Consider the following 22,124-nt stretch of genomic DNA (forward strand, 5'->3'; position numbering starts at 1 on the left):
AAGTATCTATTTGTTTAATTACTAATAAACCAAATTAGACTTCTAGGGCCGGCGAAGCAAGATCCTGATTATTGGTCCGTTTTGCCAGGGCTCTGTGACAAAAGGCCACAGGCTGGGTGGCTTAAGTAGCAGGGGTTTTTTTTTGTTGTTGTTGTTTTGTTTTTCCCCAGATCTTGCACAAATCAGAGATTAAGGTGTCAGCCAGGACACCTTCTGAGGCCTCTTCTTGGGGTGTAGCTGGCTGTGTTCATATCTTTTGTGCGCGCGCACACACACACACGTGTGTGTCTGCGGTTGTGGAGGATTGGGACTTGTTTTAGCGTCTGAGCATACAAATGAGGGGAGGGGGCACAGCCAGCCCATAACTACTGCCTGTGACTTTCTAACCCATGGAAAAGGAATGACAGCAGATGTTCGGAGAGCCTGAAAACCAAAAGTAACTAGCCCAACACATCTCAAGGCTTCCAACCTGACCTTACCACACACTGAATCTCCTGAAGAAACTGTGTAACAATTTAAAGAAATGATTCAAAGTCACTTCTCTTTCAGACCTCTCTAAACTACCTCAAAATCTTCCCCTCACAACAGATTGAATACCTCATGTTGCCCAAAAGTTCACTGAAGATTTGAAAAGCACAGAGAGCATAAGGTTCTAATGTGTTTTTATTGGATAAAATTGTACACAATTGTATTCCATCATACATGTAACACACGGTAGCTTTCAAAAACACAGCTAAAATAACTTACTGAGAAATTCTAATACTGAGCATAGAATTGTTCTATATCAATAAAAAAGGAGTGAGGTTATTTGGAAACACTTCAGGTCATTATTTTACAATTTGGAAGTCTGAATAATCCAACTTTGAGATGACTTTCTCGTTGTTGAAGTGTGCTCTGTCAATGTGTGACTTAGGACTTCCTCTTTTCTCCAGCCATTCTTGCATGGGACGCACCTTGGAGATGGGGCCTTGCAGTTGTCCCTGCACTGTGCCCCGATCGGTGTTCTGGACCCAGCCTACCAGACCTAGCTTTTTACCCTCAGCCTAAGGGAGAGAAAAGGAAAGAGCGATCCAGTTAGATTGCACCAGAGAGACTAGAATCTGTGGCCGGAATCTTGGCCTAGAATCAAACCACTGAAACTAATTTGACATTGCCCAGAAAAATCAAAACGGACACCAAGGAGGATCCCGTAGCTGATTTTAACATCAAGTGTTAGCCGCTCGATTCCATTCCTCCTTTTTTATTCTACAGAACTCAGCGTTGGCTTCTTTGAAATTTCCATTATGTAGTAATAAATGTGGTTAAGTACTGAAGAGTCAGCTCCAAAAAGATGCCTTTAAAATAATTTCCTAAGGCTGACTGTTCTAGGGTCCTCGGCTTCCAGCTTGTTCATTTCTTGTCTTTTTTCCCCCTTTTCTTTCTCTCTTTCTCTCTCTCTCTCTTTCTCTCCTCTCTCTCTCTCTCTTTTCTTTTCTTTTTTCTTTTTTTTTTTTTTTTGAGACATTCTCATTATGTAGCTTTGGCTGACCTAGATAGAACTCATCAGGTAGTCCAGACTAGGCTTGATCTTCCAGCCATCCTCCTGCCTCTACCTTCTGAGTGCTGGAATTATAAGTGCCCACCATCATGCCCAGTCAAATAAATCGAAGTGGGAGAGACCCTGAGTGTTAGTGTTTTTGTAGTACTGGGGATCACCCAGGGCCTTTACATGTTATCTAGGCAAGCACAATAGTTCTAAGCTATACCCCTGACCCTCATTCTCTTAATCAGCAATCTACTGGGTGTATTAAATAGAAAAGGCTTGAAGTTATGTGATCCTTGCCTTTGCCTTTAGCCAAGACCACACCTAAATGAATCCAGATGAAGTGACCCATTGTATCTTTAAAGATCATTACACAGTATTTCACAATTTCCTGGGCAGCACAACCATTGTTTTTACTGCAGAGGACTCTCTAACCTAACATGTTTACATTGCACCCACAGCCCACTTTCTGTCATACTTGGTAGAGAAAAGAGGCAGCTGTGAGCAGGCTCTGAACATTAAGGGGTTCACCAGGCCCTGCAGCTATCAGGTTTCCATTTGTCAGATCACGGGCCACCCACTGAAGATACTGGCTGCTCTAAGAGACCAGACAGGCAGCCTGGAGAAATCAGACCATGTCCCTGCTGTGGCGCTCTCTGGACTGAGTTTGAGAAGCCATGCTGTGTTACAACCTCACAGCTCATAGCTCCTAATATATGGTCCTATCCAGTATCCAGTTCCTCCATGCTCTTTATCCTGTAGGCTGTCCTATACTAAATCGCTAAAAAGAACTTACTGACAAACTCTAATACCGAAAGAACATAAAAGTCAGATATTTGCCTTTGTTTGGGGGATTTCATTGAAGGTTCCATCTGTGGTGGCTCTTTTTGTGCAGTATGGGAATGTGTTGAGTACTGGTTCCCATGGAGTCCAGAAGAGGGTGGGGCCAGGTCCCCTGGAGCTAGAATTAGAGGTGGTTATGAACCACCCTATGTGTGTTCTGGCAACTGAACTTGAGTCCTTTGGAAAAACAGCATGGGCTGCTGACCCACCTCCCCAGGCTCCTAAGTTATCTTTCTTTTTTTTTTTTTTTTTTGTTTGTTTTTTTGTTTTTCGAGACAGGGTTTCTCTGTGTAGCTTTGCGCCTTTCCTGGAGCTCACTTGGTAGCCCAGGCTGGCCTCGAACTCACAGAGATCCGCCTGGCTCTGCCTCCCGAGTGCTGGGATTAAAGGCGTGCGCCACCAACGCCCAGCTAAGTTATCTTTCTTAACGATGCTCCTCTCCATTACAAAAATATACTTTTTAATTACATTTACTTATTTATGAGGGTGAGGCATGCATATCATAGCACAAGTGTGGAGGTCAGAGGTCTGCTTGCAGAGGTCCATTCCCTCCTTCCATCTACCTTGTGGGTCCTGGGGATTGAACTCAGTCCACCAGTCTTGGTGGCAAATGCCTTTACCCACTGAGCCACCTTCCCAGAAAGCTTGCAAGCTCTGCCTTGTTGCCAGATCTGATGTACTGTCTCTCATCTGCTCTCCTACCTCAAGGCCTGGCATAGACCTGCCCCCCAGTCACAAGGCTCTCCCAGTAAAGCTCATCTCTGAAGGAGGAAATCTCATGCCAATCCCCTTTCCAATTCTGCTGCTTTTTTTCCTAATGTTTCTTTTCTCTGTCTAAGAAGTAATCACAGTGTCTTTAAAGGCGAACAATGGGGGCTGGAGAGATGGCTCAGTGGTTGAGAGCACTGGCTGCTTTCCCAGAGGACTTGGATTCAATTCCCAGCACCCACATGGCAGCTCACAACTGTCTGTCACTCCATTTGCAGGGGATCCGACACAATCATGCAGACATACATGCAGGCAAAACACCAATACACAAAATAATTAATTTAAAAAAGAAATAAAATAAAGTTGCTGGGTGGTGGTGGCACATGCCTTTAATCTCAGCACTCAAGAGGCAGAGGCAGGTGGATCTCTGTGAGTTCGAAGCCAGCCAAGGCTGTTATACAGAGAAACCCTGTCTCAAAAAAACAAAAACCAAACCAAAAAAGAAGAAGAAGAAGAAGAAGAAGAAGAAGAAGAAGAAGAAGAAGAAGAAGAAGAAGAAAAGAAAACAAATGCTTACAAATCTAAAATCTAAAGAAAGAAAAATCCTAAAAGCTAGGCAGTGGTGGCGCACACCTTTAATCTCAGTGCTCTGGAGGCAGAGGCAGAGGCAGAGGCAGGCGGATTTCTGAGTTTGAGGCCAGCCTGGAATATAGACCCAGTTCCAGGACAGCCAGGGTTGCACAGAGAAACCCTGTCTTGGAAAAGAGAAGGAAAGGAAAGGAAAGGAAAAGAAGAGTCCCCAAACAGCATTTTCGTAATCAGTGTTTGCTTTTCTGTATTTTTTGTTTTGTTTGTTTTCTCTGTGTAGATTTGGTGCCTATCCTGGATCTCACTCTGTGGACCAGGCTGGCCTCGAACTCACAGAGATCCGCCTGGTTCTGCCTCCTGAGTACTGGGATTAAAGGCGTGTGCCACCACCATCTGGTGCTTTTCTGTATTTTTTTTTTTTTTTAGTATTTTTTTTAACTTTATTTTATGTGCATTGGTGTGAAGGTGTCAGATCCCCTGGAACTGGAGTTACAGATGGTTGTGAGCTGCCATGTGGGCACTGGGAATTGAACCCAGGTCCTCTGGAAGAGCAACCAGTGCTCTAAACCGCTGAGCCATCTCTCCAGCCCCTGCTTTTCTGTATTCTAAACTGTCTACAAACTGGGGGTGAAGGTGGGGGCAGAGAGAGAAGGATGCCCTATTATATCTGTTCCCTTTTCCTCGACAACTTAAGATTCCTCTTGGAGCATGTCACCACCGTTTACTAAGACACAGGATCCTGCCCTGCATAACCAGCGGTAAAGCTAACTCAAATATCGTTATGACTTGCAGCATTTAACGGGTGCTTCACAAAGGAATACAGACAGGAAAATGGATTTTCGAATTAATAACAACTGACATCCCTCTTTCAAAGATTCAGGTCTGAAGTTTTAGCACCGCAGTCCTGGCAATACGACACTGGAGGGAAGTTCTGTAGACCTGCATCTTAATCCGGAGGGTTGCGCAGGCTTTGGGCAGACAACAGCCTCATCTCCCTCTGCTGAAGATTAGTAACAGGGAAGAAGAGGCCCGGGCTACCAAGTCTTTTCCTCAAACATTCCCCATTACGACAAGGGGAACACCAGACTCACCTTCCATGTTAACACCTATGCTGGAATGAAGAACTTTTTTTTTTGAGACAGGGTTTCTCTGTGTAATCCTTGGTGTACTGAACTCCCTATGTAGATCAGGCTAGCCTCGAACTCACAGAGATCCGCCTGCCTCTGCCTCCTCAGTGCTGGGATTAAAGTCGTGTGTCACCATGCACAGCTTGATAAGGTATTTTAATCAGGAAAGCTTACATTAGAAAAGGTGGATGTTCTTGTTCTCGTTCAAAGAGAAAAAGAACAGAAAGGAATTAATTGAAGGGCCGGGGGGAAATAGTTTAGCTGGTAATGCTTGCTTAGCCTGCATACAATCCCTGGGTTTGAGTCCCAGGGTGAAAAGAGAGAAACTGAGGTACTGAGAGGAAGTTGGAGGAATAAACTTGCAATGGGTATGAAGGGTGCTTACATAACTTTTCGGTAGCTTTCCTATCAAAGTGGCTTGGCTTGGTGACAGACAGTACCACAGGGTGCTTGGGGATATCCTTCGGAAGAGCGTCTAGATGCTCACTTACCACTCCTTGAAAGAGACCAGTCAGGAGCCACTTGCATTTTGCATCGTGTTTTACAGACTGCAGAACAGTCTCAATCCATCGCTCCATCTCGAGTCGCAACTCTCCTCTTGAAGCTACCAAAAAGCCAGCCTCTCCAAATTCCCATTTCCCAGAACCAGGCCTCATGTCCATCACCTAATTATGCGCCCCAACACCTCTTCAAGCCTATAGGTCACATACCTGAGTGTACTTGCGGAAAAACACCCCTTGAACCTTCCCAAAAATTTCGTAATCCACTGAGACCAAGGTGTCCCCTTCTGCCATCCTCAAACCTGTCAGAAACCAGGAAAGCAGCAAGGTGAGGCGCTATGCCAGGACCCCATCCTAAGAAAGGGGTTGCACCCATGTTCCATCACCACTGGGACCTCTCCGGAACCTCAGGGTTCCGGAACTGCAGGAGTAGGTGGGTGGGTGGGTGGGTACGCAAGCCCCTGGTCGAGGGCCTTCACCCCACTACCCTCGCAGCCCTGCGGCCGCCATCCATCCTCTCCCCACGGGGCCCGCAATCCCCTCCACTGACACTTGGATGATCCGAGCGGCGGACACTCAGGTTTCCTGGGCTTCCCAACCAGCCTCCGAACCGCCCGGGAGACCTCCAGGTCAACCGCCCGCGTTATGCTAACCGCCGCTCCCGGAAGTTTAGAGCGCGGCTCCTCCAAGGTGGCCCTGCACGCCCATCAACGCGGTGCAACCAATCACAGGTAGGCTGTCGGCCAAGAGCCCGCCCAAGGGCGGGGCTTCAGGACCAGTCAGACTGGAGGTGGCGTGATGGATCTTCCGAGCAGAGTCAGGCTTTGCACACCCTGACCCAGCCTGCACCCACTTCTGTCCCTAAACGTACCTCTCTTCTCATTTTCCCGTGGGTGTAAAAAGGCACAGACAAAACACTTAGAATATGACCACTCATAAACTAAACAGTAACACGACGGCCCACTACGTGTCATGGGCTGTTGGCATATATCAGTGACCGTCATAGCAGAATCCTGCGCTGGAGTAGCTTATCCATTCTTGAGGTGGGAGACAGACAGTAAACATTAAACATCATATATAAATCAATAGAATAGGGCCCATATCCACCTTTCTGGCCTGCTTTTTTTTTTTTTCCTTTCTTTCAATTCTCTTCCAATTTTGGGTCATGAATAATTTGGACTTGGTAGCAAGAGACAATAAATGCACAGGACCTCATGGTGAAGTTATTCTATCTGGGTTTTTGGAAGCTGCCACCCTGAGTCTACCTCACTGAAATCATACTCAAATAAAATAATAAACAAATAATAAAGCACAGGCAAGTAATCCGTGGCTCCAGAATCTCAACTGAATCAATAAATCTAAGCAAAGTGACCAAAGGGCACTCATTTACTTTTAGAAAAAGGAGAATTATTATTAAGGGGTTTTAGGTGAGGATTGCTAAAATGAGAATTGACTTGTATGGATTGGAATTCAGCTACCCTTAGGATCAAGAATGTGTGCGAAACACATTGTGTGTGGTGTTTATTGTTCCTTCTTGGATTGCTTGTATATATTATATTATCTCATGACACTGGGTCCCATTTGTTAATATGCTGGTTGGCAGGTTTGGCAGGATGAGATGGTTTGCAGTGGTAGCTATGGTAATCCACCATTACACTGTTCCCCATTACAGAGTCATAAAGCCTTCCTGCTGGGAGGTGAAGGGGCTGGGTTGAACGGTGTCCTTGGCAATATTTGAAAACAACACCAAACAGTGTATCCGATTGATGTAACTTCTCTAACATTCATTTAAAATAAGTTTCCCTGTAGACTCCAAACCCACTGAGTATTTAAATGGACAGAACACCATATGGTGTACAAAGACGAATGATACAATATCTTTGCCCTCAAAGAGTTCCTTGTCATAGATAAATATGCATGCACAGAATGACAAGATAATGTGCAACATGGTAATGCACTTCATAAACATTCTTTGGGAGTTCATCATGAACCAGGCCGGCATTATCGCAGAGACAGAAAGTGTTATGAAGAAGCAGAGATTAATTCTGACTGGGAAGACTGAGAAAGGGCATGTGGAGAAGACAGCACGTTTCCAAAGTTACAGGACCGCAACCAGAAAGTGATGTAGCCAGGATTTAGTTTCAGGCGGCCAGTCCAAAGTCCACTCCCCAAATACTGCCTTCTATCACCACTCCCCAGCCTGTGGGTAAGGTGGTACCCACGGGCAAGAAGGTAAAAGAAGTTGTGATGAAGCCAAGGGCTCTCAACGCCATGTGCACGTTTGGACCTCTGGGGATCCTCCTGAATATATGCCCACATTTTATCCCCAAGATATTGCTTCCCACTGCACAACCATGGTTGTCGAGACCTGCTGAGATTGACTCAGTTTATTAAGGGGAGACAGGACTATAGAGATATTCTGCATCTAATGTGGGAGATCAAATATGGCTAAATCATCTATCTCAATTTTTTTCAACAAGTCACTGTGGAAGAGAAACTATAGGATCAGAAGGATTTACTGGTTAGCTCAGTTAAATAATTTTACAATGTGTACTTGTATCAAAACACATTTACATTGTTTTATATATATGTATATATATGCATGTATATATATATATATATATTATCTTCTTGTTCATGTGTGTATGTGGACACATGTGGTGTGTCATTCTCCAGGTACAACCCTTTTTTTTTCTTATGACAGGGTCTCTCACTGTCCTGGAATTTGCCGAGTAGGCTAGGACGACTGGCAGGGAACCCAGGGAATCACCTGTCTTTGCGATCTCAGAAGCAGGATTACAAATCTGTGCCACCAAGTCTGGCTTTTTAAAATGTGGGTCCTGACGACTGATTCGGGTCTTGGCTGAGCTAGTTCCGCGGCCTCAATACACACATGTTTCAAGAGACATACTTCATAAATTTGTATTTCATTCTTGAGCAGCAGCTATGCTAATCCCAGTATCAATCCAGTTAGTATATGAGTTTCCAAAGTACTATATACACTTTTTATTTGTAATTTCCCTCTCTCCCTCCATCCCTCCTCACTCCTCTATGTGTGTGTTCTTCGTTGCTTGGGAATGGCACCTAGGTCCTATGCATTCTAAGTATACATTCTACCACTGATTGATAAGCCCAGGCCCCGTTAATCTCCCAAGAAAGCTAGGAAAGAAGGTTTTAGAATCCTCAGTTGGAAAACAGCAAGGATGGATTTGGGGCACAGATGCTGATGGTGAGGAGGGTGAAGCCATTGCCATGAGAAACACAGGCAGAACAAGAGAGGAGACGGTCTTTTTCTCCAGAACAAACTGGAGATGTAAAGTCAGTGGACTTTGTAGGTCAGTTGGAAGAGATGGCAAAAGACAGAGAGAAGAGGAAGATGGTGGATGCTTTGAGGGTGAGAGGACATGGGACATGGGGAGACAGGAGACAGGGAATGGGAAGACAATCAGTGTTCTGTCACACTGAGTTTGGGGATCCTGAGAAACCGTCATGAGGAACTGTGCCAGGTGGGTAGTTGGAAATTTATAACTAGGGAGACTATCACTAAGCAGGGAATGTTTTTAAAATATTTATTTATTTTTATTTCATTTGCATTTTGGTGTTTTGCCTGCATGTATGTCTGTGTGAGGGTGTCAGATCCCCTGGAACTGGAGTTATAGACAGTTGTGAGCTACCATGTGGGTGCTGGGAATTGAACTTGGGTCCTCTGGAAGAACAGTCAGTGCTCTTAACCACTGAGCCTTCTCTCCAGCCCCCCAAGGAATTTTAAACATAGGTGAAATTCTAAATGTCAGCATCTGGTAGAAGTCATAAGGAAGATAATGCCTCTAACTGCATATACATGCAAACTAAGAGTGCTTGGGAGAACATCTAAACTTAGGAGGCCAACAAAGGGAAAGGTATAAATGCCAGAAACCTTAACTAGAAATGGATGGAGCAAGGCTGAGAAAGAAGACAAGAGGATGCAGGAGTAGTGAGAAGAGTCTTCAGGGAGCGACTGTCAAGTGAATAGGCTGCTGAAATAGAAGCTTGCCTTTTTTTTTTTTTTTTTTTTCCCCAAGACAGGGTTTCTCTGTGTAGCTTTGCGCCTTTCCTGGAACTCGCTTTGGAGACCAGGCTGGCCTCGAACTCACAGAGATCCGCCTGCCTCTGGCTCCTGAGTGCTGGGATTAAAGGCGTGAGCCACCACCGCCCAGCGAAGCTTGCCTTCTTGTCTTTACTCGTGGGAAGGCATGGATAGCTGTGTAGCCAGACCACAGGGGACAAGGAGCAGGGATCAAGAAAAGTGTGTGTGTGTGTAGGGTTTGTTATCAAGAAATTGTGGTGTGCTGGGCATGGTGCCCACCTCTAATTCCAGCACTTGGGAGGCAGAGGCAAGTGGATCTCTATGAGTTCAAAGCTAGCCTGGAATACACAGCAAGTTCCAGGCCAACCAAGGCTACATTTTGAGACCTTGTCTCAAAAAACAAAACAAAACAGATAGAAAGAAAGAGATTGAGATGTCATGTTACATGGCTCACAATTGCCATAACTTCAGGTCCAGGGGTTCCAATGCCATCTTCTGGCTTTCCTATGCACTGCACACACATGGCATACACTCACACAGATATTCTGTGTGTGTGTGTATGTGTGTGTGTGTGTGTGTGTGTGTGTGTGTGTGTGTGTGTGTGCATTCCCAGCCTGAGGGGGATCTGAGGCAAGAGAATTAAATAGGCAGGAGGGGCTAAACAGTGCTAACAGTTGGCTAAATATGGAGCCTGACTCAAACACAAACAAAACAAAACAGAAGAGAGACAAGTGGAGTCCTAACATAGGGGAGACAATTCCAGTGAAGAGAAACTTGTTTTGCATGAGGGAGTTATGCGTATTTTAAAACCAGAGATTACGACGGAGAGTATGGAAACTAGTTAAGCAGGATGCATAGGGGCAAGCCATAGCAGAGTGACTGAAGCCGCGGGGAGCTGAGGTTTACCGAGAGACGAGAGACGAGTCAGCGGGGAAAGTCTGCAATGTGGAGAGGCAAAAGAGACAACTGGGAACGAAAACAAGGACTGACAATCTGCCCTAGAGAGCCCACCAAGGAATTTCTTTGTAGCACATAAAAGCCGACATCTGATATGTTGAAGTATTAACGAGACTGCCATCTACTTTATTTCCCACGTGCACGAATCTTCTGCTTTAGTTACAGGGAAAACTGTGCTTTGTCTGTTCCAAAAAGCTTATCCACATGAACTGAAGCACGAAGAAGACAAATAAACCCTCTTCTGATGTCAAAAAGTTACAGGGGATCATTTAATGTGGAAATCAAGTTATGTTCACGATTGTCGATCTGGTAGTTAACTTTATTATCATTACATTTGGCTGAGTCATTCCTGGGCCCTAAGGAGAAACGGTCAGATTTACCACATGAGAGCAAAACATTGTTAATAGTAAAATGATTAGATTGGCCTTAGACACTACTCTGGAACAATAATACGTGACGAAATAAAAGTAAATCTAATAGCAAGCGCCCAAACATTGCAAGGGAAGACAGCCCAGGAGCACGTTCGGAGCTTGGAGCTTTGGAGCCCTACCTGGGGCCTGGGCGCAGCAGCCAAGTGCGCCCAGGAGGGCGATCAGCAGTCCCACTCCCGCTAGCCGGGCGGACCCCCGAATACTGTGGCGGGGTGACTTCGCAGCCCATCTAGGGGCTCCACCCTTCTCCAGATAAGGGCCCACCCTCAGGTCTGGGAGCATCCTTCTTAGGGAAACCCAAGTTCTCCTTTAATGTAGCCCCAGAAAAGCTTCTCCTATCCCTCCCCCTGTTCCCAAGGGCAGCGCCGATCTGAGCTGCGGAGTTGGCTGCACCCTGCGTCAAGTGACCCGCCTGCATTCCCACCCCACCTTCCTCTGCCCCAAACCCGGCGGGGCAGCTCCGGACGCTTGTGGACTGCGCCTGCGCGTGTCCGGGGCTGGGAAGGTCGCCACCGGAGGCGGCGCTCTGGTCTCCAGGCAACGGGAATAACAGAGGTGGACAGACAGCGCCTGCGCGGACGGCGGTTGGGTTTAGCCAGGTGTGGAACACTAGGGTCTTGGGGATTCACCCCGAGCAGGAGCGGCCCCCAAGCGCCTCAGGTACGCGAAAAGGAGGGGAGACACGGAATCGATACCACGGCCCCCCGAGGGACCGGAGAGCGAGCGTTTATCTCTCGAGGCCGAGTCCCCCGTGAGGGTTACCGTTTGACCCTCTGGGGCAGAACGTGACTTCCGAGTTCCGGATCTAAAGCGGGCTGGGGCGGTCGGGTGTCACCGCCCCACCTCACCCTCCCTGCACACACCGGTGCCTGGTGCCGTGGGTGCCGCAGGGCACCTTTGAATCAGGGTTTGACATCCAAGCACCTGCTTCGAGTCGGGGCGGCCCCGAGCTCTTCGCAGTTCCCAGCAGCGGGAAAGCCCAGGGAGAGAGAGAGAGCTCCGTGCCAGGCGCTGTCGCCAGGCCACTCTTCTCACCCTGTAAAAAAATGTGGGACTGGATTCAGAGCGGACTCTGCAGTTTACAAGAACCGGGGCTAGGAAGAGCAGGTTGCCTGGGTTTTTTGTTTTTGTGTGTGTTTTGTCACAGATGATCCAAGGCTCTTTCCACCCATTCCATAACAGTGTATGGCAGATCCGGTACCGGTGTGGAGGAAAGCCAGTGGCAGAGAGAGCACCTGTGTCCCGTTCATGTTTTGGTCCTGGGACTTAACAATGTCTGGCACACAGTCATCACTCACTCAGTGCTTATTGAAGGAAAGTCGGGGCTGGTCCAGCGCTACAGTCCCGAGAAACGTTTCAAGGGAACGTGGGTAGGGCAAATGTACAAACAGTTTACTCTAGCAGCCGGGAGGGAACCTCAGACCAATTCTTCACATGTATCTGTTTTAAATCTCCCCTAGGCTTCGGTCCAGGCCCTGAATGGCTGGTCTCCAGTTGGCTCCACATCTGCCTGTGGGCGTTATGTTCCCACATAATAAAACAGAAGCGCCAGGGCTCCACTCAGCTAAGCGCGACCCTTACGGACAAGGTGACTCTTCCCAGCGATCCTCGATGGGACACTGGCGGGACAGTTTCCAGCAGAAGTTTTGGAGCAGCACAGAGCTGGGGCAAGAGGAGGATGTCTCCACTCACCCCAAAAGGAATGTCCCCACAAAAGCCCGGAGGCACTCCTGTCCCCACAGTGCCAGCACCAGCCAGCCAAGCTCAGGAAGCAACCCCCAGGGCCAAGGAAAGGCTTTGTTTTCCTTGTCAAGCCCTCAGCCCCGGTATCCCAAAGCAAACAACCAGGACTTCATTCCCCTTAGGAAGAAACGAGTTGGAGTGGATCGGGCATACCCACTGAAGCCCATGGTCCACCGGAAGTCTCATACAGGTGAGCCGGGCACTGATGGGGACCAGAATGTCTACCCAAGACTTCCTGAGTTTTCAGACAGCGACTTTGGTTTGAGGAGCTGGGTGAATCCATCTATTCGTGCCTCCGTGCAGGCAGAGAAGAAGGTCATGGCAGACCTCCACAGGACCGAGTGGACACAGATCCAAAGACTAGAAGCTGCAGGGGAGACTTTACGGAAGGAAATCCGAAGGAAGGAGATCCTCCTGAGAGAGAAGCTGAAGAAGACAGAAGAGGGTCTCCGAAGGATTCAGAAGGGACAGAAACAGGCCCAGGAAAGTGAAGAGAGAGAGCTACAAAGAAAGACAGGACCTGGGGGGAGAGTTAGGGCCGGTAGCAGCAAGGCCACACACATACCCAGCTTCTCCCCTGAGTTCCGTTCTGAGGTGTTCAGTACAAGCAGGGGAGAGGATCAACCCTGTGAACGGGCTCAGGAAAACTCTAGTCCACTTCCGTTCTCTGGTTATGAAGTCCAGAGGCTCAAAAGGGACAGGCTGATGGCGAGCAACAACAGAATCCGAGACTCAGGGCCGGCGGCAGACGAATTCTCTCAACCTTCGGAAGAGCTGGGCAGTGCGTTGCCCGCATCAAGCCTGTCCGGGAGGCCCGACTCCTCAGGGTCCAGCGCCTCCACAGAAGAGCCAGAGCTGGGCAAGTGCAGCCACTGTGGACGCACCTTCCTGTCCCTCAGGCTGCAGAGACACTCCACCGTCTGTGGCAGGGTGCAAGGGTCCAAGAGGAAAGTGTTCGACTCCTCCCGGGCCCGGGCTAAGGGCACAGAACTAGAGCAGTTCTTGAACTGGAAGGGGCCAGACACAGCCAAGGTAAAGAAAGTCTCCTAGACGTGACTTTGTATGGGGGGGGGGGGGCGGCGTCTGTAATGGCCTGCTGTGTCCTCACCAGTTTTCATTTGGGAACTGGGATGGAGGGGAGAATCACAACTTCTGTTTGCTGGTCTTTGTGATCAGAACTTTTCACATGAGCCCACAATTCTGTGAGAATCTTATTGCCCATTCAAAACTCAAGGCTCAGACATCCCCTACACACACACACACACACACACACACACACACACACACACACACACACACACACCTTTAACAGTTCAAGTAGATTTTTATCTTTTCGTGTTGTCCTCGGGGACCTGTAGGTACCAGATAAACGGTCTATTGCTGATCAGTAGCCCCTGCTCTTGAGTTAGTGCCTATCTTTATACCTTTATGAGGTGGGGTCAGTATTTAAGTCTTACTAGAATTGACTCCATAATCTAGGCTTTAAAATATATGTCCTTTTGATTATTGTAAAACGAATTCATGTTTGCTGAAGGAAAAAAAAACCATAGAAACAAAAATTTAAAAACTTGCATTTTATGTTAGAACAAATGTAAGAACCGTATTTTCTTGACTTATGAGAATTCCTTGCATTCTCTCCTTGTTACCTTGCTCAGTTGTACCTACTCTTTAAAGCTGAGCTCAGTTTCAATGTACTTTCTTAGTAAATTCAAGAAACACACGTAAGTTTGTATCACCCCCCCCCCCCAGTTAGAGTATTAACACCATAGGGATAAAGTACTTTTTTTTTTTTTTAAAGCTATCTCTCCAAAACACCCCTCATTTTAGAAAACCCCTAGTGGAAACTGGTAGAGATTGATGCCACCTAGCTGATAGGACTCAGGACTTTACCGGCTAATTTAGACCCACCTGGAGACGGTTGCCCCATGGCCAGCCTTCAAGGGTATGCTACTTGGTTTGTGAAATAAGAGTTTCTCCATAATGTTTATTTTAGAAAATCATATTAAGACTGTAATTTCTGTGGGGTCATGAATTTAAAGAAAAATATTAAAGAATAAGATGATCAGAGTTGGGAAAAACCCATGTTAGATGATCTCAAAGGCCCCCATATAACTCTTAACAGTTTGGGAAAAAATAGAACATATTTTGGTTTCATTTCTTCCCAGAGCATGTGTGCCCTCATGGGCTCTCTCTCTTCCTCCCCCTTCTCTCTGTCTCTCCCCTCCTCTCCCCTTCCCTCCATTCCCCTGGCCTGGAACTCCCTATGTAGACCAGACTGGCCTCAAACTCAGAGACTGGTCTCAAACTCACCTGTCTGCTTTTCAAGTGCTGGGATTAGAGACGTGGGTCACCACACCCAGCTCCCAATTCTCTCATATCAGGACTTTACAGTTTAAATGTCCCCTTGCTGGAGCCTTTAAAAACACCCACCGATGTAATGGATGTTCGAAGATAACTATAATTATAGTGTTTTCTCTCAGTACAATTTGAGAGATCACCACAAGAATGTTTTCCGAATGCCCAGAAATAATGTCCCTAAAATCCAGCTCCCAACCAGAAGTCAGCATTTTGCTCTGACAGCTAACGACAGGGTGACCAGTTACTATTCTTTCCTCTTTGGTCAGCCCAGTAATTCACTGGGGATTCCCTGAGGCCTATCATAACTTATTTGGGGCCATCGTTGAAAAGAACCTTGTGCTTCTTAAGTTCCTAAATATAGTAGCGCTGAAGCTAAAGAATACATCCCAGCTCTGAGCAGACTGGTTTGAGGTCATGGGCCGCACTGGGACACAGGCAGAAAGGACTTGAGTTGAGCTGCACCCTACCCTGGGGGTGTCTCAAGTCTCACTCCAGAGCTCTGTGCCATTTTTGGGCTAAGTGACTGCAGCTCCTTGACATTTTTTTTCCCATCTACTCTGAAATCTGGGCTTTCTCTAAGTCATTTAATGTTCATATAACGTCCAGCAGACACAAACCATGTCTACCAGACTGTCAGCCCGTGAGGCGGGAGCCCACACACGTCTTTGTGCCTAAGGTATTAAGGAACATTTCAGTATGCTACAGGATGAGAACACAGCTACCGTACCCCAGAAGGTCCTTCTGGCTGCATTCTTTGAGGGTTCCTGGGGCCATCTTTCAGCACCAGTTCTTTGGTCTTCTGGGTCAGTAAGACACCCCTGGTCGAGCATGCTTTTTCCTTCGATAGCATTCCTTGTATCGCCTCTTACCCAGAGGTGTTTGTCTTCTCTGTTCTCTGAAAGATTAATATTATTTATTTTGTGTGGATGGGTGTGCACGCATGCCTGTTGACCAGAGCTGGTTCTCTTCTTCTCGTGTGTGTGTGTGTGGTGTGTGTGTGTGTGTGTGTGTGTGTGTGTGTGTATGTGTGTGTGCGCGCACGCGCGATTAAACTTGGGGATTAAACTCAGGTCATTAGGCTCCATGACAGGCACCCTCACCCACTGAGTCATCTTGCTGGCCCAATTTTTATTTTATTTGTTTGTTTGTTTGTTTTTAATGCCGAATGCAGTTTATTGAAGGAGGGAGGAGGTCTTGAATACAGGCTTACAGCACAATGGGAGAACCCTGGAGGGCAAAAGTTCACTACTGATGTTTTACAATCTTGCATCTAAGCTGTTAACGCCCATTATGCAGGATACATAGACAAGGAACTTCCCTTAAGCATTCAGGAGGGTGGAACCCGGGAGGGAATTAGCATAGGGAGGATATCAAGGTCAAGGTCAGCAAGCAAGGCAACAGTTACCCAAAAGGGGGGGGGCAGTGCCCTACAGGTCCCCCTTTTACTAATAAATGAGCTTCTGATTTAGGTTGCATGGGATGTCAGCAGGTCACCTTACCGGTCATGGAGACACCTGCCCAGGCCACACAGGTGCTCTGTCTTAGGTTGGTGAGCACCCCCCAGGCATTACCCGTCTCTGAATACTCATTATCATAGAGGCTCAATCGTGTGTGAGCTGCAGAGTTAACTGCTGCCAAAGATCTCAAAGTGGCGCTGGGCTTGCAATCTGTGTGTTCGACACAGAAAAGACCAACAGAGGTCCTATCCCACCCACAGCCAGTAGGCTAAAGGCAACTGAGTCATTCCCTTCCTTAACAAACCTTACTGCAAATTGGAGTCCTTGTAAGATGGTATCCCAAAGGCAAATGGAACTTGAATTTATAAATTTATAACTTTAAAAGCCAATCGAAATGTATATAACTATTGAATTAAATTTATCATGCCTAATAGAATGAAAGATTAATTAACTGTGGTAGCTACTTTTGCTGCCAGGGTCTCCACTGTGCTAGCTATAGTAAGCAATTATGAAATGGTAATCCCAGAAACAGTAGCAGTGGTAGCCACCTCTGCTATAACAGCAATAACAGCAGCAGCAATGTCAAATTCTCTTCTGGAGTGTATCGGCATCCAATGACATGGATACAACTCCAGGAACACGAACCGCCAAGGTCCATTTTTCTTGATCCTAGCACGACTTAATCAGGCTGCTCTGCAAAAGAACAACTAAGAACTATAAAGAAAAAACAGGCAGCTCACAAGGAGCATAACTAATGGTCTTATAATGGCTACATTTAGGCTGATAATTTTTTTTTTTTTTTTTTTTTGGTTTTTCGAGACAGGGTTTCTCTGTGTAGCTTTGTGTTTTTCCTGGAGCTCACTTGGTAACCCAGGCTGGCCTCAAACTCACAGAGATCTGCCTGGCCCCAATTTTATTTTAAATACTTTTTAAAATACATTTTTAAAACCGTGTGGTACTAAAAGATTTATTATGCAGTCTTTTTTGTTTGTTTGTTTGTTTTCTGAGACAGGGTTTCTCTGTGTAGTTTTTGGTGCCTGTGCTGGATCTGGCTCTGTAGCCCAGGCTGGCCTCGAACTCACAGAGATCTGCCTGGCTTTGCCTCCCGAGTGCTGGGATTAAAGGTGTGCACCACCACCAACTGGCTATAATGCAGTCTTACTTCATCCTTCTCCGGTCTCTACTTGAGTCTCAGTTGTGTGAGACGTCTTCTGGCATGCATTTCCATGTTTCTAAATCATATGCTTATTTTCTTGATTTGCCAACCTTCCATGTTCTCAGATGGCTGCTTATCCTCACAGGCAAAGCTCTTGTTTCAAATTCCTCTCCCCCTCACCTTCTTTATGATTATTTCCCTTTCCACTCTAGTTGATCACAGTTCTGATTTAAAACAGTGGGATTTTACAGAACCATTATACCATTCTACATCTCCTTCACTGGTGAGCAAATGCTGCTCCTGCCAACATGTTCTTGGGGTTAATCAATGACTTTTCTTTCTTTTTTTTTTTTTTAAGATTTATTTATTTACTTATTATGTATACAGCACGTATGACTGCAGGCCAGAAGAGGGCACCAGATCTCATTACAGATGGTTGTGAGCCACCATGTGGTTGCTGGGAATTGAACTCAGGACCTCTGGAAGAGCAGTCAGTGCTCTTAACTTCTGAGCCATCTCTCCAGCCCAATGACTTACTTTTCATCTCCTTCATTTGCTGTGAATCTATATTTAAAAACTTCCCCTAACTGATCTACTGGATGTTAGGAATTGGTTTTTTTCCTAAGTGCCAGACTCCTTTGATAACAAATCAGTTTGAGGTGCCCCTGCCCCATTCTGGAAACTTCTCGTTCTCCTCCTGCTCTATCTGGTCTGGCCATTCTGTGGCTTTGGAACTTCCCTCTGCCTTTCTTCTGTGTTGGGTCTTGTCTTTTTCTTGTCTGCCTGCTTGTTTGACTGAAGCTTACCCAGAGATATGCATAGGTGGTGTATTCTTATTCATGGAATTAAAGAAAACATCTACATAAATGCTTCCCATTTGATGATTTGGCTGGGTATAGAAATCTAGGCAGGAAAATGATTTTACCAGAACTTCATTTTTTGAGACATTGCCTCACTGTGTAACCCTACCTGGCCTGGAACTCACAGAAATCAATCAGCCTGCCTCTGCCTTCATGCCTGGCCCTTTATTAGAACTCTTTTTTTTAAACTGTCAAAGAACAAATGTAATAAAAGTTATGAAAAGAGAAAAACATTTCATGATTCCTCGCTTTATTAGAGCTTTTCAGACGTTATTTCTTTCTAGCTTTTAGCATCCAGTGTTTATTGTTGAGAAATCTAATGTTTTGATTCCTGCTGCATTTTATGAAACCTACTTTGTTTCATTCCCAAAAGCCGATTTTACTCTAAAATTCTAAGTTTTTACAGTGATCGCTTTGGAGTTTTGGTAAGCCATTTCATTTCAAGACTTGTGATCTTTGATTCTACAAATATTAATTATATTATTTAATAACTTCCTGTCATGCTTTCTGCCCTTTTTGGAACAAGTTTGCTCACATGTTGAACTTTCTGGACTCATTTTCCAATCATTTCTACTTTTCATCTGCTCTCTTTTTTCCATTTGGAGAGTTTTTCTTTCTTTTTTTTTTTAATATTTGTTTATTTATTGTGTATACAATGTTCTGGCTGCATGTTTGCCTGCAGGCCAGAGGAGGACACTAGATCTCATTACAGATGGTTGTGAGCCACCATGTGGTTGCTGGGAATTGAACTCAGGACCTCTGGAAGAGCAGCCAGTGTTCCTAACCACTGAGCCATCTCTCCAGCCCGAGAGTTTTTCTTTATTATTTTATAATGCTTCTATTTGAGTTTTGACTATCAGGCTTTTAAGTTATAGTTATTGTTAGTTTGTTTCTCTGGTTGTTCATCTTTCATAATACACTCCTTTTATGGACAAAATCTTTATTTTTTAAGATATTTATTTTTATTTTATGCATATGGGTGTTTTGCCTGTGTGTATGTCTGTACCATGTGTATGCATTGCCCAAGGAGGCCAGAAGGAGGCATGGGATCCACTTGGGCCCTGGGATTCAAACGTGGGTCCTCTGCAAGAACAGCCAATGCTGGTAACTGCTGAGTTATTTCTATACTCTGTACACAATATCTTTCAATACTTTATTGATATATTTTTCTGTTAAAATGTTTTTGTGTGTGTGTGTGTTTGTGTGTGTGTTTCAGTTTCTTGAGTTTTTGTTTTTGTGTTTTGGGGACCTTTTCTCTTTAGTTAAGCTCTTATCAAAGCTCTGATAATCCTTGCCTGTTCATTTGGTATTTTTCTTTTTGTTTTTGATTTGAGACAGGGTCTCACTATTTAGTCCTGGGTGGCTTTGAATTCACAGAGATCCTCCTGTCTCTGTCTCCTGAGTACTGGGATTAAAAGCATGCACCACCACGCCCTGCTTTTCATTTAAGCCTTAGTGGGTTTATTCACTAAATGGCTTCATACTTATCAAGTGAGCCCTGTAATTGTGGGCCCCCAAAGCCAGTGTTGGAAGGTTCATTTCAGGTTACTGGGTGAATCCAGAGAACTATTGTCTCTCCCAAGAAGATGCCAGTTCCTGGGACTCTGGGAGCCTGACAGTTCCGTGTTTGCTGGGTGTTCTTGCTCAGGCTTCCCCACCATCAGCACCGAGACGAAACCTGTTCCTTATCCTGGATGGATTTTCTGACTAAAACCTATCTAGGAGTTGGAGAGCTGCCTCTGTCGTTAAAGAGTGCTTACTGCTTTTCAGAGGACCTAAGTTCAATTTCCAACACTCACTTCAGATGGCTTATAACCAACCACCTCTAACTCCAAGAGATCTGACACCCCCTCCAGGCCTTCATTCATGGGCACTTATACATATATGGCATACACACAGAGAGACACAAATTGAAGTTAAAAAATATTTCTCTAAGGAGATGGAGAGATGGCTCAGTGATTAAGAGTACTGATTGCTCTTCCAAAGGACCCATGTTCAATTTCCAGCACACACATGGCAGCTCACAACTGTCTGTAACTTTAGTTTCAGGGGATCCAATGCCCTCATGCAGGCACAACACCAATGCAAATAAAATAAAAATAAATAAGTAGATATCTTTAAAACCTATCTAGTTCTGGCTGGAGAAATAGCTCAGAGGTTAAGAGCACTGGCTGCTCATCCAGTTCAATTACCAGCAACCACGTGGTGGCTCACAACCATCTATGATGAGATCTGCTGCCCTCTTTTGGTGTGCAGGTATACATGCAGACAGAACACTGTATACATAATAAATAAATCTTAAAACAAAAAACACCCCCCCCCCCAAAATTATCTAGTTCAATTTTTCCAGGGAACAAGCCTCTCTTTTCTTTGTAGGGTAGTTGGGGTGCTGGGCACCTGGATCCATAGGGTCAGAGAGAAGCCCTTAAATTCTGCTTGCTTTCATCCCCACACTTGCCTCCTTTCTACATCACTCAACCCTCTAGGCGACCTGGCAGGAAGATGCCTGGCCTCCAGGTAGGACCCCCTTGGAGGCTCTTGGGCTGGGCCTCAGTACTGGCAGGTCAGATATGACTCCTCCCCCTTTTCTGCTCTTTGATCTTGAGAGCCTTTTCACACCCCTATTGTTCTCATGGAGCCCCAGCCAAGGAGAGATCCATGGAGGCTGACGGCTCAATGTTCCTTTCCTGTTACAGACGGAACCTCCTCGGAAGAGCACCTGGAGACAGAAGCATGAATCTTTTATCCGTACCCTCCGCCATGCTCGACAGGTCCAGCAGGTCATCGCCAGAGGTGGGAATCCCTCAGACTTGCCTCCCGTCCTGCCTGCAGAAAACCCAGACTACGTCCAGTGTCCTCACTGCAGCCGCCACTTTGCTCCCAAGGTGGCTGAACGACACATACCTAAGTGTAAGACCATCAAGAACCGTCCTCCGCCCCCAAGGAGGCATGACAGCTGAGCAGACGGTGGCCGAGATGGCCTTGTTTAGTCAGAAGGCTGTACGTCCCTTCAGCAGTCAACCAGAGGATAAGGGCCAGGAAGCAGGGAGAAAACAGGACTTTTCCAGATCTCAGGACCTGCCTGCTGAGCAAAACCAGGCAGGAGGGGAGCCTGCTGCCTGGCAGGAGGCAGGTGGGAGCCCCAGCTTCTCTCTGGATCCTCACCGTGGCTGTGTTTATGTTCTTGCCTGAAGAATTGGTGGGCGAGGGCATTGGCAGTGAGGCTGCATTAAAGCTTTCTTCTCCTGAGCCGAGCACGGTTTGTGCTGGGGCAGTGCCTGTATTCAGTTGTTTTCTGGCCATGGCATGTGTCCAGGGGTGCTGTTCGCCCTTCTTGCTCTTCAAAGTAGGGGTATAAAGATGAGTGAGTTGAGGTCAGAGGGTCACTGTCATACAGATGGTAACTCTTATAAAAGATAGTAAGACTGTGCTGGGAGGCATTATTAATGGAAATCTATCCTTGGCCTCCATGGCCCATGGTCCTGGCTGAAAGCCAACAAAAGTATGTAACATTAGGGGACCAGGGTATCCTAAAGCTTCCCTGTGGTGTACTGTATAATGAAACATCTTTTTGCACTTTACAGGGTAGGGATGGATAGAAAACAATTTTTCTTCTCTGTTCTTGTTCTTTTTAAATGCATCTCATATGTTAAAGAAAGAGGCTGCCTGGGCACTTTCAAATAAGGCTGTCAGGGTACCTTGAGGCAGCAGATCCCATCTAGGCAAGCGTGGACGATGCTCAGTCTCATAGCCCTGCGATCAGAGCATAGCCACAGTTGTATTTTAAACTCTGAAAGGGTCAGGTCTT

General features: G+C 46.1%; 2 protein-coding genes across 4 annotated transcripts; one reads left to right on the forward strand and one right to left on the reverse strand.

Annotated features, from left to right (window-relative positions):
• Nucleotides 1-645: 645 nt before the first annotated feature.
• Acyp1 (acylphosphatase 1) lies at nt 646-11,060 on the reverse strand. 2 transcript variants are annotated; one of them, XM_006982834.4, is made up of 3 exons: nt 10,862-11,060; nt 5,499-5,590; nt 646-1,043 (listed from the first exon to the last, which is right to left on the reverse strand). In XM_006982834.4, exons 1-3 carry the CDS (start codon nt 11,022-11,024, stop codon nt 828-830), a joined length of 471 nt encoding a protein of 156 aa, XP_006982896.2. In that variant the 5' UTR covers nt 11,025-11,060; the 3' UTR covers nt 646-827. The 2 variants fall into 2 exon arrangements, with proteins under 2 accessions (XP_006982896.2, XP_006982897.2); XM_006982835.4 differs by lacking the exon at nt 10,862-11,060 and adding an exon at nt 5,839-5,989.
• Nucleotides 11,001-21,565, forward strand: Zc2hc1c (zinc finger C2HC-type containing 1C). 2 transcript variants are annotated; one of them, XM_006982832.4, is made up of 3 exons: nt 11,001-11,402; nt 12,203-13,517; nt 21,013-21,565. In XM_006982832.4, exons 2-3 carry the CDS (start codon nt 12,222-12,224, stop codon nt 21,274-21,276), a joined length of 1,560 nt encoding a protein of 519 aa, XP_006982894.3. In that variant the 5' UTR covers nt 11,001-11,402; nt 12,203-12,221; the 3' UTR covers nt 21,277-21,565. The 2 variants fall into 2 exon arrangements, with proteins under 2 accessions (XP_006982894.3, XP_042116872.2); XM_042260938.2 differs by lacking the exon at nt 11,001-11,402 and adding an exon at nt 11,925-12,112.
• Nucleotides 21,566-22,124: the final 559 nt, after the last annotated feature.

This window comes from Peromyscus maniculatus, chromosome 14 (assembly GCF_049852395.1).
Source record: "Peromyscus maniculatus bairdii isolate BWxNUB_F1_BW_parent chromosome 14, HU_Pman_BW_mat_3.1, whole genome shotgun sequence".
In the NCBI taxonomy this organism is placed as follows: domain Eukaryota; kingdom Metazoa; phylum Chordata; class Mammalia; order Rodentia; family Cricetidae; genus Peromyscus; species Peromyscus maniculatus.